This window comes from Lygodium microphyllum, chromosome 3 (genome assembly GCF_053477565.2).
Source record: "Lygodium microphyllum isolate KBCC chromosome 3, Lygodium_microphyllum_v1.1.10, whole genome shotgun sequence".
Lineage (NCBI taxonomy): Eukaryota > Viridiplantae > Streptophyta > Polypodiopsida > Schizaeales > Lygodiaceae > Lygodium > Lygodium microphyllum.
The window spans coordinates 141014835-141034147 of record NC_141137.1 but is presented as its reverse complement, the minus strand read 5'-3'; the positions used below and the strand labels follow the sequence as shown (position 1 = coordinate 141034147).

General features: G+C 39.3%; 1 protein-coding gene across 2 annotated transcripts; it reads right to left on the bottom strand.

Annotated features, from left to right (window-relative positions):
- Positions 1–5347: 5347 nt before the first annotated feature.
- Positions 5348–18890, bottom strand: LOC148038964 (uncharacterized protein At4g15545-like). Of its 2 annotated transcripts, XM_087674832.1 has the most exons (11): positions 18616–18890; positions 18125–18420; positions 9843–9911; positions 7947–8006; positions 7535–7616; positions 7292–7402; positions 6932–7195; positions 6548–6593; positions 6389–6467; positions 6175–6293; positions 5348–5642 (listed from the first exon to the last, which is right to left on the bottom strand). In XM_087674832.1, exons 2-10 carry the CDS (start codon positions 18407–18409, stop codon positions 6192–6194), a joined length of 1098 nt encoding a protein of 365 aa, XP_087530958.1. In that variant the 5' UTR covers positions 18410–18420; positions 18616–18890; the 3' UTR covers positions 5348–5642; positions 6175–6191. The 2 variants fall into 2 exon arrangements, with proteins under 2 accessions (XP_087530958.1, XP_087530957.1); XM_087674831.1 differs by having other exon boundaries at positions 5348–6293.
- Between the last annotated feature and the right edge of the window lie 423 nt (positions 18891–19313).

Here is a 19313-nt window from a genome sequence, read left to right as displayed (position 1 = left end):
ATTCCTTCTATTGTTACACCTGGAGTAAGGAAGACCAGGGATGTTTTGAGAGCACCTGGGAGTGAACCTACTTTGCGCAGGTCTACAAGAGCTAGGTATCCTGTGGATAGGCTGAAATATGATGGATTTACAGCCATTCACTATGCATATATGGTCAAAGTGATACAGGAACCAGAACCCACATCTTTTGAGCAAGCCATGGGAAAAGAAAAATGGGAGAAAGCCATGGATGAAGAAATGGATGCCTTGGAAGCAAATGCTACATGGGAGTTAGTACCTTTGCCTAAAGGTAAGAATGCAATTGGCTGTAAGTGGGTTTATAAGGTGAAGCACAATGCTGATGGTTCTGTGAACAGATACAAGGCAAGATTAGTAGTCAAGGGGTATGCACAAACATATGGCATTGACTATGAAGAAACATTTAGTCCGGTTGCAAGGATGGCAACCGTAAGAGCAGTCATTGCTATGGCTGCATCAAAGGGATGGTCTTTACATCAGATGGATGTAAAGAATGCCTTCTTGCATGGTGATTTGCAAGAAGAGGTCTATATGGAGCAGCCACCAGGTTATGTGTATGCTGTTCATCCTGAGTTTGTTTGCAGGTTGAAGAAAGCCTTGTATGGCTTGAAGCAAGCACCTAGAGCATGGTCTGACAAGATAGGACAGTATCTTGTCACTATTGGCTTTCAGATTTCCAAGGCAGATTTCTCACTTTATGTGAGAAAAACAGAGAAAGGTATTATGCTGCTTGTCATTTATGTTGATGATTTGATTATGACAGGTGACAGTGATGAAGATATCCTTCATGTGAAAATGCTATTGAAGCAGAAGTTTGAGATGAAGGATTTGGGAGAGCTGCGTTATTTCTTGGGCATTGAGGTGATTAGATCACCAAGTGGGATACAGCTCTTGCAGAGGCAGTATGGATTGGACATGCTGTCCAAATATGGGATGACAGGCTGTAAGCCTATTTCAGTTCCTTTGGAGCAGAATGTGAAGCTGAGCGCAGATGCAGGTGAGCTTCTGGAAGACCCTACTATGTACAGACGCATAGTAGGAAGCTTGATTTATATGACTATTACCAGGCCAGATTTGAGTTATGCTGTTGGATTGGTAAGTCAGTTTATGCAGGCTCCAAGGAAATCGCATTTGGATGCGGCTAGACGCATACTCAGGTATGTGAAGTCCACATTGCAGTATGGACTATTTTATGAGACTGGGGTTCAGATACAGTTGCATAGATACACTGATGCTGATTGGGCTGGTAGTATTTCTGATAGACGATCTACCAGTGGATATGTATTCTCTTTTGGGAGTGCTGCAGTCACTTGGAGCAGCAAGAAACAGCCTACAGTTGCCTTGTCGAGCACAGAGGCTGAGTACAGGGGTGCAGCAATGGCTGCATGTGAGGTAGCTTGGTTGCATAAGCTACTTTATGATATGCATCAGTCTACAGATGGGCCAGTTGTCATTTATTGTAACAACATGAGTAGTATACACTTGGCAAATAACCCAGTCTATCATGCTAGAACAAAGCACATTGAGGTGCATTATCACTATGTGCGAGAGAGGGTTTTACTAGGTCTTATTGATCTAGTTTATGTCAGCACAGAGGATCAGGTAGCTGACATATTCACGAAGGCATTGGGCGCAGAGAAGCTGCGCAAGTTCAGAGACCTGCTTGGTGTGCAGGAATTGGGATTGAGCTCGAGGGGGAGTGTTGACATATCGAGCTCCACTCGTGATACGCCAGGGTGACCGTTGTATATTTATGTCACCGACTTGTCAGTTGCAGACGCGGTTGGTACACCGCCCATGAATAATAGCTACATGATAGCTATCCTTATCTACTCTAGTTCGTGGCTCAGTTAGTATGCCACCTTAGTTAGTTGAGTTTGGTTTGAGACCCATATATAGGGTTCTTCTATTTCTTTGTACTAGAGTTCTTTTGGCTTACACAACTAAGAAGAGGAAAACTGTTTTCAGCCTCCACCCTTGTGTGTCTTCCCCTATTGTGCAAGCAAGAAAGCTTCAAGCGAGACTCCTTCCTTCTCTCCCACAATCTTGACACCTAATATGGCAATTGTGCCTTTTGTGTTCTTAGAAATGTTTGTGTTTGATTCCAAAGCTTCAAATTCATAGGCTCTTGCTTGATAGGCATGCCTTTTTTTTTTTAAATAAGAAGTGAATTATAAAGGTGCCTCAAGGGAAGCCCCAACATTTGAACTCACACACTTATGTACACACATGCGCTCAAACCACTTGGGCTACAACCCATTCGTATGTTGCTTAGTTGGGCTTGTGTTTGTCTTTTTTGCTACATTCTTCGCATTTAAATGATCTTCTTGTTTCAAATTTGCCACATGTGCATGTGCTTGAGTGCCAATTCAAGTCACCAATCAAATTAACACCCTTATTATAAGATCCCCTTCTCAATAACCCAAAAAAATATTGAGAAAAAGGACTAGACAAGGCAACTACGATTGTATCCATACTTCTAACATGTTAGACACTAATGTGTCTCTCATGAATGTCCTTCCTCAACCACCACTACTTCTATTATTTAAGAATCAATTCAATCATATTCAAGAGGCAATTCAATCTATTAATTGAGAAGAAATCCAATCATATATAAGACCAAACTAAATTGCAAAAGCATATTTCTCCATGACTTTCAAGGTTTTACATTACTAGCATGGATGGCAAATTGGTGCCATTCATTGCACAACCAAGAGAGAGGGACGATTAACTCTTAGAGCATGGAGAGCAACGGCAAGAAAAAAAAACAAATAGATGAATATGTTGGTGGGCAATCTCCAATGCTACACACACGCACACATGGGAGGGAGGGGAGCTTTTCACCATGCAAGTTAAAAGAGTGTTGACTTATAAGGTTTCAAAAGTGGTATAATAACTCAACTGGCTCAATGAGAACTTCATCAATATGCTTTTTATATGCACTTTCAATAGTTCAAGCTCAATTTCACAACCTTAATGTAGATCCAATCATCAAAAGCTTCAAACCATTGGTATAACTCAATGAGGGATCATTCCACATCATGAAATATTCAAAGGAATATATATTGAAATGTTTTCAATAGATACACAATAATGTATGCACACATTCTAAACACATCCATAAGAGCAATGTGTTAAAAGTTTATATTTTCTAATATAGTAGTTATCAAGTGTATCTTGATCTTCTTTACAAATGCATGGACTTCAAGAGAGATCATGTCTCAAACCTTTGGTATTTTATGGGTACAACAATAAATTACTTAAAACAATTCAATTGAGTTTATCACCTAGTAAGTTTAGTTTACAAACTAATCTCATTACAATAGATATTAACATTGAACACTTTAATGACTAGCATGCTAGCATTTGCAATTGGAGACCATATTTCATGATGTGATGATTGCATGACAATGTCCCAAAATTACTCATGCACCATCTACGGTAGACATTATGGGGGCAAAAAAGGCTCAATGAATATGTTTTATTGCATTGTTTGCATGATTTTACTTTGGATCTTCTTGGCTAAAACAATCAAACAATGCCCCAAATTTAACTTCCTTGATCTGCTTAAGATTGGTAAGTACATAGTAGACTCTCTTTGAGATGTGTTGCAATATCTAAACTGAAATTGCTTTCTCAAACTCCAAGGTCCCTATCAACATATATTGAACCAAACAATTGGACTATCATCCTTTCTTAGATCACTTCAACAAGCACACCTATTACACACCCCAAAACTCCTCATCTAAGATGCTTTGAGAGCATATAATGTAATTGAAAAACATTATCATGGATCACGAATTGGATGGACAATGTATTAATGATTTCCATAAAAGGACTAATTTTGCCCTATTTGTGAAGAGCACATTACTTTGAAAGGGGGGTCTAAATAGCCACAAAAATTGCTAGATTGAGCTTTTCCTACAAGAGAATAATGATAAGGTTTTAATAAGGAAAAATTACCTTATTGAATTTGAGTGAATTTTCGAATTAGTGCAACATCAATTTTTCCCACAAGAGCTAAAGCTAAGGTTTGGAAGTCTATTAATATATCTTGAAAGTTATGCACATGATCCATGGAAGCATAAGAAAGAGGCAACTACATTATTATGACATACTAAGAAGGTGCATTTATCATCTTTGACCAAGTTAACACATGCATTTATGGTATGGTGGTCTAGCCAACTTTTCCCAAGTTAACACATACATATACTTCTAGGGAGATTGAATTTAAAATTTTGGATGTTTTGAATATATCAATTTTGGACCAAGATAACCTAAGCATACTTTAGTATGGTGGCCTCACACAAAAAAGCGAGGCCACAAGTGGTTCTTAGAACAATCCTAGTATATGTTTCAAGCTAAAGGAGCTAGCAAACTCAATATAGTGGTCTCACATACAAAAGTGAGGCCACGTGGTTCCTAAAACACTCCCTACATATGTTTCAAGCTAAACGAGCAAGCAAGGTAGTCAAGAGTTGGACCCATACTTGAGATGTGTTTTGCAACATAGCAACTATAAGTCTCAAGCAAGGCTATGTGCTTTTCTTCAAAACTACCATCCACAAAGAACCATCTTATGCATCCCTTTTTTCCTCAATAATGTACCTAAATTCCATCATTATTTAAGACAACTTCAAGTGGGCCTTAGTGGTCCACAACTATCACAACAAGAAGCATACCCCTAAAAGGGCTTTTCCCTTGGAGAGTGCATTTCATTTTCATTCCATCAACCCAATTGAAGAACCACATCAAAAAATGCATGCTAGAAATAACGCCAAACATTCGGACAAGAACTATGACAACAAACGTAAAGGTCACAAAACAAATGACTCTATCTTTGGTGAAGCACAATCTCCTCACTGTTTGGCTGGTCATGTTCACAACCCAAATTTATCCGACTTAAAAATGTATCCTGCGTAGTTGAGGCAAGATAAGTATTTCAAGTGTTTGACAATGCCACTCACTTCAAATCTAAGAAAGCTAAATGTTTCGAGGGTGCAACCATGCATATGGAACATCATTTGGCCTATTTAAGCACACATATGTAAACAATATTTACACTACATACATCATATGAGGCTTGTCCTTCAGGAAAGCAAACCTTTCTTCCCTTAAGCAAAGAACTTATACACAAGGAGAAATATAAGCACACTAAAACTCAATGTTACACACTATCTTCCTATTCTGAATCGAGCGCATTCATTTTGGTGATTGGTTGTTATTAGAATTACATTATTTGCTATTTTGACTTATCACTTCAGAAGGCTTTACTACAAATTGAATCATGTATTACCTCTAGCTTTTTGCTGCTGAGAAGTATCAAGCGTTTCAATAATGATTCAAATAAAAAGCTTCATTTAATCGAAATAATCACATTGTTTCAATTGGAGCTGTGATCCATTGAGCTTATGCAGCACAAGAAATTCACAAAAATCACTTTGAGTTGTCAGCTTCATTGGATGTTTTTAGAATGAACATTTGGAGAGAGTGTTTCAAAACTACATATAACAGGAGCACCTCCTCCCAAAACACCGAACTAAAATCATGTTCAAGCCAACTAATCACCATTCTGATGGCATGTTTTACTGGCCAGCACACTTTGGGGCTTCAGTTCCTCCGTCCTGATCATTTGACAAGAATTTGCACCCCCATTATTTCTCTTATTAAAAAATCAAGATTTAGGATCTACTGCCAGCTATTGTGTTAAGTAAAATCAGAGTTTCTGATTTACTGCACATTAAGTTGTCATAATGAAGGCTGTTTTCTGTACCAACTCTTGTGCAGATTGCTGGACTTTCTGAACCATTAAGAAATGGACTTTCTTATGTGAGCAATAATTAGAGTTTGAATCAGGTAACACATGTACAAGGGCTACAACCGAATTGCAACTATTAAGCTTCGACATTCAGAAAGGTCGTAGCTTATCACAAAGAATCTCAGATTACTGGAAGAGACAGAACCTACCTTTTGATCTTGCAAGTTTTTAAACAACATGGTAAGTACACCAACCAAGCTCAATCCAAGCATATCTTATCTACCAAAATTTGAATGTCAATATGGTGTCAAGGTGGCGTTGCTTCCAAGCTGCAAGCTGTGAACTGGCAGAGACTTCTAGCTCGAAGTTAAAGACAGTAAAATGAGATGCAGTCAAACCTCCAAGGCAGAAACCACTATGATTGAGCTGGAAGGTGACGACTTAACAGACTGTTGAAGGACTGGTACAAATCTTTGTTCTCAGCTCCAAAAATTTCATTTGCCTTTTGAAGGGTCTCCTATAACAAGGATGCCAGTTAGCTTCTGTAATGGCGATAGTTAACTGCACAGACAGGAAAGCATGGACAGAGATGAGCAAATATACAAATCATACTTCTCTACTCTGCCGATGGGCATTAAGCTCCTTGATGTTTGCCAAGAATGCACTAAATTGTTCATATGAAAGCCGATTCCTGCAAGAAACCAACTGATTTAATAAAACTTGTATGTGGGAGCTGTTTAAATAAAAATTTAGCATATGCAATTTGTTTACCTGGCCTGACGGAAAAATTCTTTCCCATCAACTCGAGGAGTTCGAGCTGCAACAAGTAAAAACACTATTAAATGAGATACAAATGTCGCTTGTGAGATCAGGACAAAGGATCCTATATCTAGCACATGGATCAATCCACCGCAAAAATGAAAGAAACAAACAAACAAATTGAAAAGCGCTCTTTTGATGAAAGCATTGACAGAATCAGGAGTTCAGTGTGCTGCTATTACTCATGATAAAAGGTGCATGAGAAGAGCTAGTGTTGCTAGAAAGAAACTGAAATATTTGAAGACTATTCAGGAACATGAATGGATGAACAGAACCCGTAGACTGTCTGTGCACTTCAAGAACCTGTACTTCTAAGATATGGGGACAAATTAGGACCTGGAAGAGAGCCTCGAGGTGGAGAGTTAGGTGCTGTTGTCCGCTTGCTCGTTGGCTGAGATGAATAGAACGATGTTCTGACCTCACCAATTGAATGTTGTTTAGGTGACCCCGATGCTGAGCGTCCCCTTGGCGAACCTGCTGCTGACTGTTGCCTGGGTGAACTGGCCGTGGATTGTCTTTTGGGTGATCCCGTGGGAGTAAGTTGTGGTGTCAAACGGGTCGGAGTCAATGAGAATGATTGAGAGAATACAGGCTTGGAAACTGTTGAATCCACACAAAGAATCAACACTTGTTAACGAACGAAATCCATATTTCTTCCAAACCCAACTAGTTTCTATTGCTTGGCATAAAGCATACCATCTGCCTCGGAACGGTCGTCATCAGTTTGCATGGAAAAATACTTCGAAGGAGTTGCTCTGGCTGATCCATCATCCTCATCTAGTTGTGCCCTGGGCAGTGATACATCCGCTTTTTTGACAAAACAGACCATGTTAGAACTCAAGCATGGATCAAGCTCCAAAAGATTAGATTAGAAAAAAGAAACCACCCCACTGAGCAGGTACATCTTTGTGGGGAGCTCAGATATGGTTGAGTACTTACTGCTCAGTGAATTGCTTGACGACAATGAGCTACCCAATGAAGCAGCTTGACTGGCAGCTATTTTGTCTGCCATTCCAGAATGCTAACCAAATCAACCGCGCCCCGCCCCCCCCCCCCCCCCCACAAAAAAAAACACCCAAAACCCAACCAAAAAAAAAACATAACATAATAACGAGAACCCAAAACCCAACAAAAAAAAAAACAGCACAAAAAGTCAAAGGACCTCATAAATCTTATGAAGGATTGTCTAGTATATACTATACCTCATACCAACACCTCAATAAAAGCAAATAAAGTGCCTTCCAACATTAGAATATCTCATGAAGTTGTATTTTACTTTATATAATTCTGATAAATCAAGTAGAAAAACTTCAGAACATAACAAGGTCTATGGGGGTATATAGATCCTTACTGTAGTAGTCTCATCATCCTCCTGCAACGACTGCATTAAGGCTCTCTTAAACGTCTCAAGCTGAAAGAAGCAACAAGTTAAACCAACTATTTGCTGAAACTTTACATACCAAGAAACCGACAACCCGCAGCATAAAGAAACATGCTATCCACTTCTGAGTCAAACGAGAAAACATCATGTGTTACAGCATGCAGAGCAAAATCTGGACTCAATTAAAAGGAAAGCAGTAAACACAAAACAAATCCCTGATGTTGTACAAAACCAAATTGGATGCAAATATTTCACGAGAACTTGCTCTGCCACATGATCAGCTTTATTTCAATCCACTGCATCCATACCACTGATAAAATTGAAGAACAGGGTGGTGGAAGGCGTCCAACAGATGCAGGCTCTTGATCAAGATTTAGTCACTCACCTATCAGCTTCAACTTGAGTATGACACAATCCATAACAGTGTCAATGTCAATGGGGATGTAGTCCATCACTGCTAATAGATGACAGGTTGCAGGATAATTTCTGTTTTAGTCAGAGACAATAATTACAGGCATTACCAGAACCACAATTGGACTACCATTGAGGGAGTCCAAGGATGCCAATTGGACTATCATTGAGGGAGTCCAAGGACACTAGCACAGGCAAACGGCACTGATGGCACACTTAGCATCAAAGATATTATCAGACATGCATCCACAAGTAATTGGCTCAGGGCGACAGACTGACCCTGAAATACTAGTAGTGCAATCAGTCAGATTAGTGCTGGAGTTATGAAACTACTTCCATCTAACTCAACGTATGATTTTTTTAAAGATTAAAATTCCACGTACATTCTTCTTTAAATAGGATCAATTGTATAGCAATTTCCTTATTGGTAGTTTCACCAATGGGAAGTGGGAAATGAATGCTATATCCCAAGTGCTATTGGCCCCTCAGTTAAGTATGCATAGATATTTGAATTATACATATAGAGGATGCATGTTGCAACCTACTAGGAAGTCACAATTCAGCCTTCTCAGCTCTAGTTCAGAGAAGTTGGTAAAAAAGGTGAGATAAGCACTCAACTCATAAGAAGGCAGTCCTAACTCCTGATTCATCAGAGGTGTGCATGTTTAGAGTTGTGCACATTAAAATAGTTTGTTTTACACACAAAACTCCGTATTAAAAGGTTGAGAAACTGCAAATGATAAGAAACAGAGGGGTAAGCTTATCGAGAAAGACAAACTTTGGAGAAGATACCAAAGGCCAAATTAATTCTTTACACTACTAAGGCAAGGTTTCATTATTTGTCTCTCTTGCACCTTCACTTTGAGATGATTTGGTTTATAATGGATAATCACCAAAAGTTGTGATGTAAAACATGGCTGCCTACCTTCTACTTCATTCTGTATGCCTTTAATAAACACACCCATTAACATACCCAGTTTTGATACCTACATTACCACTGCATCGACAACTGATTTCACTTATTCAGTTAATATACAGCAGAGTATCATCCATGAAACATGTTTTTGTCACAACTTCATGTCACAATCCATGACCCCCTACAATACTCCAGCAAACATCTGGCTCGATATTTGGTACAAGTCATCAATTCTATTACTCCATTCAGGTATGTGATGGAAAAATTTTCGCAGTCTGACAGGGCAACATTTTAAACTCAGACCCCACTACACAGCAAGCAGCCTTTTGACCATGGTACACTCATTAAAAGTGATGTAATCAACAAGGCCTAATTCTGAAGTAAGTTATGCTCCAAAATCATGCTACTGACGTCCAACCAAGCATGAAACTAAATTGTTTACCTGGCTTATAAGTGCATCCTAAAACGCACCCTTGAAAGTAATCACACATTAAATTCATAAACCACCTGCAATATGAATCATGGAGAAACAGGTGTACCTTGGCCACGTCTCGAGTAAGTTTTTTCACTGTAGCAGCAAGATTATTTTTCTCAGATGTTAATTTTACCTGTAAAACTAAAAGAAAATATCATTAGTACAACATGGAGGCAGTATGGATCTTGCCAATTTTTTTGAATCCTGACACAACTGTAGTTGAAACCTAATAACTACAGTGGGAGAAAGTTTATCAAAGATCCTAGACAAAAAAGACTTGCAGTATGACCTGCTAATGCACTTCCTGGTGAGAAAGTTTCTTCTGTTTGAAAGAAGCAATCCAAGATCAAACATTAGCTTATAACTTGCATACAGAATTCCCAAACCCAAGCCTCCGATTAGTGACAGGCCAATTCACTGGGCACAGAATCTAAATGGAGGCAGAAAGCACTATGCTTGTTCTAGAACCTTTCGTGCATCGGGATGGGCAAAATGAAGTAGCATGTTATCCATGCATATGAATATATATGAATGCCCTGTATTATTTGCTAAAATTCCTTTATATTGCTCAATTGCATCAGACACTTCATAAATTCTTTGAAGCCTGATGCTAGCATGTCTGAACACTTACAACTATAGAAAAAGAGAATCTACCCTAAGGTACAGGAAAAACTTCCAGTAAAACCTGCTAACATGTTTCATGGGGATAAAGCCCATTGTGATTCCATTCTTCTAGTGAAATCGATCTTCCATACTCACATATTAGATCTCAAGACATGCACACACAAACCATAAAAATAGGCCACCAAAGACCTTCACTATACAAAGTGCTTTCCACCTCATAGTGCCCCCAGGTCATGCCACCTTTGTACTAACAAGTATACCTTACTCTCTTACATTTTTATTCTACAAAGCACTTGCCCATGAGTGTTGTGAGGAGAAAAAGGAAACCAAAAGACATTGCCTCTGACGTAGAGACTAAGAAATGCATTTTCTACAGTGTGAGAATGTCTGCACATTTTTAAAAGGTACAAACCATTTGAATTCCAAAAGTTCCATAAATTTCAAGTGACTTCTAGGAGTGGCACTAGCATCAAGGATGAAGCTGATGACATTGGCTTTGCATTAGAGGAGATGGGCATGGATGAGGATCTAAATGCTGATGAGACTTGAATCATGGATGGTGAAACATGGTGCATGTTACTGTTGGTCTGTTGAATGTTCAATTGTGAAGAACTTGAATGACATTGAACGTAAATACTAAAACCCATCTCTTAAGGTTTACAAAACTTATAAAATCTCTGAAACCCATTTGACACCTCTCGTTCTCGAAACCCCAGGAACTATAGCAGCTACACACACGCACACATACACATACATATATATAAGGCTTAACAACCGACCAAAAGCAAAGCCAGTGATTCTCTGCTAAAACCTTCCACACGTGAAAGCCTTCATTAACACCTCTAGGAAACTAAGCACACCGAGAACCACGAGAGAGATCGCACACCTCACTCTACAACCTCAATCTTCAACACCTCAACCACAAACCATGAATGATATGGTCAGAACATGTGAACTTAAGACTTGGACATGATGGAATCGTGGATATTTGCATTAGCAATAATAGGCAAAGGCACAACCTTAAAAATTGTGAATCCCCAAAGGTTAAATTGCAAAACTTTGAATTAAGGTTCAAAAAAGTGGTTTTACTTGACGTGAAAGTCTTGCACCAAAGTTTAGGCAATAAGTTTGGGTGAAAGTTTGGCACTGTCACTTAAAAATTTAAATTTGGGCAAACACTAAAAATTAAATATTCATTAGATTTAACCTAAAATTTTTACATGGCTTGGCAAAAAGCATTTTTCATCTTCGTCTCTCTCGTTCCAACATGCAAATTTCAAAGAAGCCATGCCATGGCTAGTGTAGAGAAGCCAGATTTAGCCTAAAAATTTTGCATGGCTTGGCAAAAAGCATTTTTCATCTTCATCTCTCTCATTCCAACATGCAAAGTTCAAAGAAGCCATGCCATGGCTAATGTAGAGAAGCCAGATTTTGCCATTCTCAAGTACACAAAGCATTCTCTAGTAATGGGAGAGGTTGGAACAACAATGTAATTGTCAATTAAAGTAACAACTGCGTTTGGAGCAATGTCATGGCATGTGTTTTGCTGTCTTGGATAAGACCAAGGCTGGAATATATACTCTCTCTCTCTCTCTCTCTGTGGTGATGAAACTTGCTGATCAATATTGATTGGGGTTTTGCTAATCAAGGCTGACAAAAGGTTTCTGCTAATAGGGCAAATCAGGGCTGTTTGATGCAAAACTTGGCATTGCATACTGTTGTACAGGAGTGTTTGGGCATGCATGCAGTGTTTTATCAACATACTGCTTGGGATGTAAACAACAATGTGAGGCATGTGTGCACATATGAGAGTGCCTTTGGGACAGTGTGTTGCAACAAATAACACTATTACAGAAGAAACAGAGGACAGATGCACAAGGACAAAGGTGAAATGATTTGTGTGAGCTTGCTCAATTAATTCTTGGCCAGATCAATGACTAGTCTACAAGCTGTGTTTTTAGGATTTAAAGGGAGATTTCAGGGGGATGCCATTTGGATTGTAGAGCTTCCTTAAGTTTTTCAAAACTTTCTTCTTAGTTTGTTCCCCATTTAAAGTCTTTCCCTTTCCCTCTAAGCTGATTGGTTATAGGTGTGAGGCAAAGAAACCACGAAACATATAAGAACTCAACTACAAAAAATTAACTCAGATAGAAACACAAGAAAACACAAACACAAAAGTATAGAATGAAGGAATAACTCAATGAAATAAATAAAACAATATATGTCCAAAGACTTGGAGAAAAACTCAAGCCCCTGTCTTTCTAGTGGACTAAGCATTTGTCTTTCAAGGAGCAAGGTGAAGGCCAATCCCCATGCAAGCCAAGGGGCAAATGGGTTTAGAGGCTTGCTAGTCAATTTTGACAGCAAGAGGCACTTGGATCAACAGAGGAGATCAAAGGATCTCAGTTGTAGTCCTTCCATTTGCAATATAAGATAAAGAAATACCACAAGGGGCACCAATTTTGGGGCCAACAAGGTGTCCAATGTCCGAGATTAAAGTAGTAAAGTGTGCATTTTCAGTTTATGTGAATTTTATGCTTGCTGTAATTAGTGTTAAATCAGGTTATTTACCACTATATCTGAGAAGGAAGGCTAGTTTCACTACGAGATATGAAAACGCAGTCGTCTGGATGGTGGCAGCTAGTTGGCAACAGGTGGAGCAATCACTAGCAAGTGGATAGCAAGGGTGAGGGTGCAATTGTTAGTATAATCAAATTGGATATTTAGATCACCATCAGTTTCCGCCTATCACCCAACACAGTCAGCTTGTGTTCACAAATGTAAATTCTTAAGTCATGTTATTATTTATATCTCTCAACTTCGATTTTCAGGTGAATGTAGATGAGTTCAAGTTAACTAGGGTCACACTTAAAAGTGTGAATAGAGAGAGAGAGAGAGAGAGAGAGAGAGAGAGAGACAAAGAGCAAGATGCTATCTTCAAAGAGTTCTTCATAGAGTTGGAGCCATAGTTACGTGAAAGGTCCCAAAACGGCTCCAAGACACGTTTGGACCGTGGAAACAAGAGATGGTGTGGACCGAAACGTTTCATGCGTTTCGGTCAAGCGCCACATGGCATTTCAAGTCCCTTGCGAAACATTTCGGCTATCGTTTCAAGGCATGACGATCAGGTGCCGAAACGCTTGGTCTCAATTGTTATGAACATGGCTTCATTTTTAGTTGTGCCTCGTTTACAACGTTTCGACTGGTTAAAATGTTTTGTGTCTCGTTTTTCTTTTTCTTGTTTCATGCCTATTTCGTTTTGTGCTAGTTAAAACGTTTTATGTTAAATGTTTTACGTTTTCGTTACCATAAAACCTTAACAAATAAAACATTAGCACAAAATGTATTAGCATAAAATGTTAGCAAATAAAAATGTATTAACAAGCGTCTCTTTTAAAACTTAAATTACAACGTGGCTTTTAAAAGAACAATGGAGACGAATCTAGATTCTAGGTTGATCTGATTATTAAGAGATTCATAAACTAGTCACCGGTCTGCCACGATGCCAGGACTGCCACCACTAATAACCACACTCTCTCCCCCATTTCATTTCAGCCATGAGCAGACTGTTGTAGAGATTCAAATCAAATCTCTCTCTCTCTCTCTCTCTCTCTCTCTCTCTCTCTCTCTCTCTCTCCAAAAGTGGTACCTCCCACAGCTGGAGCAGAAAATCATTTCAATACGTTGAAACATGCCTATCAGTGACCATACATGCTGCAACAAAAAATCTCTCTCTCTCTCTACAATACATGGCTTACTTTCTATCATGTAATTCGTTCCATGCATAAAAGCAAATTTAAAATCATAATAGCTCCTCTCTCTCTCTCTCTCTCTCTCTCTCTCTCTCTCTCTCTCTCTTTTTCGTAATCTCTCTCTCTCTCTCTCTCTCTCTCTCTCTCTCTCTCTCTCATATTAACAATTATTCTCTCATTATTCACATAATAAAATGACATTAGATTACTGAGTGCTCAAGATCACTCTCCCACACATTTTTAAGCTTTTCACCTTTACCTTGAATCTTATCCTAAATTCTAATCCTATAAATATGTGCATGAAGCATCAATCCAACTCACCTCAAGTCTCAAGCCTTTCAGTTCCAACTTCACACCACTTGGATTCAACAACCAACTTAAGCCTCAAGCACACCTCACTCTCACATCTTGCATTTCAAGTTGAAGCCTCAAGCACGCTTAGTCAGCCAATAGCCTTTCAATTCCAACTTCAAGCCACTTCGATTCAGCAGCCAACATAAGCCTCAAGCACACTTCTCACTCTAACATCTTGTATATCAAGTTGAAGCCTCAAGCACACCTCTCTCTCTCTCTCTCTCTCTCTCTCTCTCTCTCTCTCTCTCTCTCTCTCTCTCACACTTTCTCCCCTTACCTCATAATGAGGCCTCAAACCATGGAAGCCCAACTTAATGAAACCCCAAGAGAGAGAGATGACCAAAGCCAACGATTGGTTGCAGCAAGTTAGAGTGGTGGGATCATACAATAGCAAGGCGGATGGAGCAAGGCATTTTGAGTGTCGCTTTTGTGGCATCAAACAAGGTGGAGGTGCTAATCAAGTGATGGCGCATCTCCTTAATGTTCCAAGCCATGGTATCAAAGGTTGTGACAAGACACCACCAAATCCGGAAAGTGAATAGCAATGTGCCATATATTGGTAAGGTATATAAAGCAATGGATCGTCTCATTGAGAACATCCGTGCTCTAGACCTTGCTCCAACCAAAAAACAAGAAATTGATCTTGCGGTAATAAGCAGATGGCCAATGAGGGCACCAGATCAAGCTAATGGCGATGGCAATACCAAGCACGAACAGTAGAGTGTCGAAGTGTGCACCTGCAAAGGGAAGACTAAAGACTAAAGAGAGTGTGTGTCTGCCAAGTGGGGGAGGCTAGCTGTAAACAACCATAAATGCCCAACCAACATCAGTAGGTGACAAAAAAGCTGGCCAACCAACATTTAATGCTGGTCACTAAAGAAAAATGCCATAAAAAATAAAGGTGACCTTGAAAAAATCCCAAATGACAATGACAATGTCCGACAGGTATAGGCAAATTGTGAAGAGCAGAAATTGACCTAGGAATGCACACACGAAGCCAACAAATAAAGAAAATGCACCTAAACTACCAAAGTTTCTATGTCTCCATCAGACTCTAACAAAGCTCACAACCAAGAGATGACAAACTGAAATAACTAACATAGACCAGCTAACAACAGCCCCTCTTCGGCTTTTATTAAGTTATTCTCAATTCAAAATCTTCTTGCATGGTCAAAGAATGTTGAGGTACTCCTTCGTGAAATTTTCATCTACCCTAGACAAGTTATGAATAGATTTATAAATTTTAGCAAGAATTTTTCACCCATTTGTAAAATAAACCCTATTAAGATTCAAATAGCTCTTTTATTTTACCAATAGTTGGTGAAGCTTAGAGTAATGGATACATTTAGTTTTGGTTCCATGTATGGCTCAAGCGAGCTTAAATGAAAGGCATGATACAAATGAGTAGGAAGCTCAAGCCGTGAGAAACTTCATTTAATTTGACAATTACTTTGAATAGTCCAAACCCTATTAAGATTCAAATAGCTTTTTTATTTCACCAATAGCTAGTGAATCTTAGAGTAATGGATACTTTTTGTTTTGGTCCCATGTATGGCTCAAGTGAGCTTAAATGAAAGACATGATGCAAATGAGTACGAAGCTCAAGCCGTAAGAAACTTCATTTGATTTGACAATTACTTTGAATAGTCCAAAGAATCACTCACTTGTACTTTAAGTGTCTGCCCTCCCTTTGAGTTACGCATATATTCATAACTTTCTTTAAGCATTGTTTGGTTAAGAAAATCACCCAAAGGCGATTAGAAGCTAACCATATTTGTTGGATAGCTTGAATGAAAAACTCTTTCTTGTAAATTTCTCCAAAAAATCACAAAGGCAGTATTCTTGTCATAAGCATCACTCATGTCTTGAAAATCTTCATAATGTGCCACTACGATGCTTACAATACTCTAGAAAGAGCACTTGCAACCACATTATGCTTTCCAATATAACAAATTTTAAACATAAAATATTAATAATAATTTTTTCCATCTTAAATATTTCTTCTACACATGCTTTTGAGTCTTCCGACGCTTCAAGCTTTGATGATTGATTTTGACAAGAAAATATTGCCTCAAAGGTGATCATTCAATATCTTCAAAACGTGAATCATAGAAAAGTTCCTTTTTCATAAATATCATACATCTTATCACAAGCATATGCTTCAACCAAAATGGTTAAACCAAAGTCTAGATTGACAAAATCAAGTCTAGAAATGAGACAAAGTTTTCTTGATGCATCCATCAAAGATGATTTTTCTTTGTGAGGTCATGGAGGGGGGAGAAGCCATGTGTGCAAAATACTTGATAAAGTGGCAATCATTGTCACTTGAAAAGAGCTCTTACATAGCATCCATACTGGGAGATTCCTAAATTTTAGTGGAGGGTCCCTAAAATTTAGGAGCATCAAATTGCCTAAGGATACAGATCTCCTCTCAACCCAATTGCACAATCCCCCACCCAGACTAAGTGGCATTAGTATTGTCCTCCAAAGTGTAAGCAACTGTGTCATCTCTACATGTCCATCTTCTAGTTGTGAGCCTCAATATGATTAGAATAGGACATTTGGAGCTCTAGCAGCCATCATATCCATCAAGACCTTTATTCCTTGCATGTCTAGCTTGTTATTTCTTGCTGCTATCTGGCACTAAACAGAAGCACTCCTTTCTTTTTGGCATCCTGATTGTTATGATCTGTTTGACCAGTATGATCAATGCTCACACATGCCATTCAGGCCACACTAGTTGTGATTCTCCCATCATTGCTACCATGTGGCACCTCTCAGCATTTACTGCAACCACTCGATCAGCTTTGTCTCTTGTTTATTGGTCATCCTGTCTACATTTTTATTCGTGTGTTCATCCTTCTACTATCGTTCTCAATCAATCCTCTTCCAATTCCTCTATCTTCTACTACTCCATCCAGCACCCTCATTGTCCTTCTTATCTGACCCTCGTGCAAGGGCCTCAACTCATCACATCAATCATGTAACTTCTAGTTTGTATTCAAGTTTTGTTCTCTTTTTTCTAACTTCATTCCCTTGTGTTCCCACTTCCACATTACATAAGACCTAAAGAAGATATCAAGAGCTGGTGTCCCATACCACCAACCCATACCATCCCAGTATACAGACAAGATGACCCCTTTAGAAAACCCTACTGATGGCCAGTACCAAACAGCAAAATTTCCTGGATGATGTTCATGTCAAACGGTACTCAAGGAGTTTGATGATGACGTTATTCATCCTGGCACTTTGGTTCACTTGGACATGCAATGCATCGTCCATTAGCTGCAGCAACTGTAAACGTCTTCAGAATCCTCTAATGGCTGAGAGCATCATCCAAAATCAAACTTACAAACAGCTGCAGCAAATCAGAACCTCAACATTTGGGTCTGTTGGAACATGCATTATATCACCCAATAGTTGTAGCAATGATAAAGGTCTTCAAACAATCACTCCATGGAAACAAGGAAAGAAGCCCTTTCAACAAAATGCTATCACCAATTCTACAATGCACAATATGAAGAGTGGACTGAGTACACTGACATTTAAAAAGCGACACAGAAGTACCTAAATACTCTAATGATCTCCCAGAAATCTAAAAGCCAAATTTGCACACCTGTTCATCAAGTGCCTGGGAAAGACGAGAAGTGGTTTCTTGAAGGGCTTGTTCCAGCTCACTGATGCGTTCCTGCAAGTTGTACACAATCTGCTCCTTCTCAGTCAATTGCTGTCGCAGTTTTCCTGATTCAGACTCCAGCCTCGACAAGCGTGAAGAGATAGCCATGGCGGTTATCTTCCGTGCGACATCAAGCTGCTCATAAGGATCAGAAGGAAGCACAGCAAGCACTTCTTGAGGCAAGTCTGAACTTGTTCCGTTGGCCATCTGGTCGAGGATGATCATCAGATGGCAACCTGTGTGTTAAAAAACGGGACAACATTTACAGGACGAAACAGAGCATTGCATCATCCATAAACGGGACAGAACAGGGTATTTCACTTGAGATATCCACGAAAACGACGGAAACAGGGTGCAAGACGGGGCATTGCACTCTTCATTAAGAGAGCAGCATAGGGAAGAATGCACAAAAGAGGAAAGACCGGGCTTACCAGCTTAACACTGTATAGCTCTGACGGAAGCTACAAGAACAGGAACAAATGTTGAGCGAGCTATGGAGGGAGAGAGAATCGTATGCAGGTGTGAGAAACAAATACGAGACGTTGCAGGGCATCACCACATGCGCCTGGAACGGTAAGGTTAGACAGGGCAGCAGAGAGTTATTAAGGAAGGGGGCGGGGAGGCCTCTTAGCCCCGGCCAATCCAATGAAATGAGGAGTGAATTCACAGGACGTTTGTCCGCTGCCGGCTTGAATGAAAAGAGTGGGCGATAAGAAGTTTTACTAGTGAGACCGAATTTTGTACCTTACACCTTGGAGGGTCCAACCGCAGTATTATATGTCGTTTCCAAGGTTGGAAGTACAAAAAATCTCCCTCTTAGCCCTAGCCCTTTGTCATCATCGTTCAGATTTTGACATTCGGTCCCACTTGATTGTCACTCTCACCTTCAATTTCATCTCTACCAACTTCAGATCCCTTTTTCTTTTTCAATCATGCAAGAGTTTTAAATTAGTCAAAAATTAAGAAATATTTACAACACCATCCATGGAGTGTGGCATCGAGCCAATACACTCAGCTTTTTGTAAAAACGCTCAAAGATCCAATCAGTAGCTCTTAAGGGCTTGAGAATAGACCTAAATTCAACATCTAGCAAACTGATACATTCATCAAGAGGTTTGTTGGGACCTCT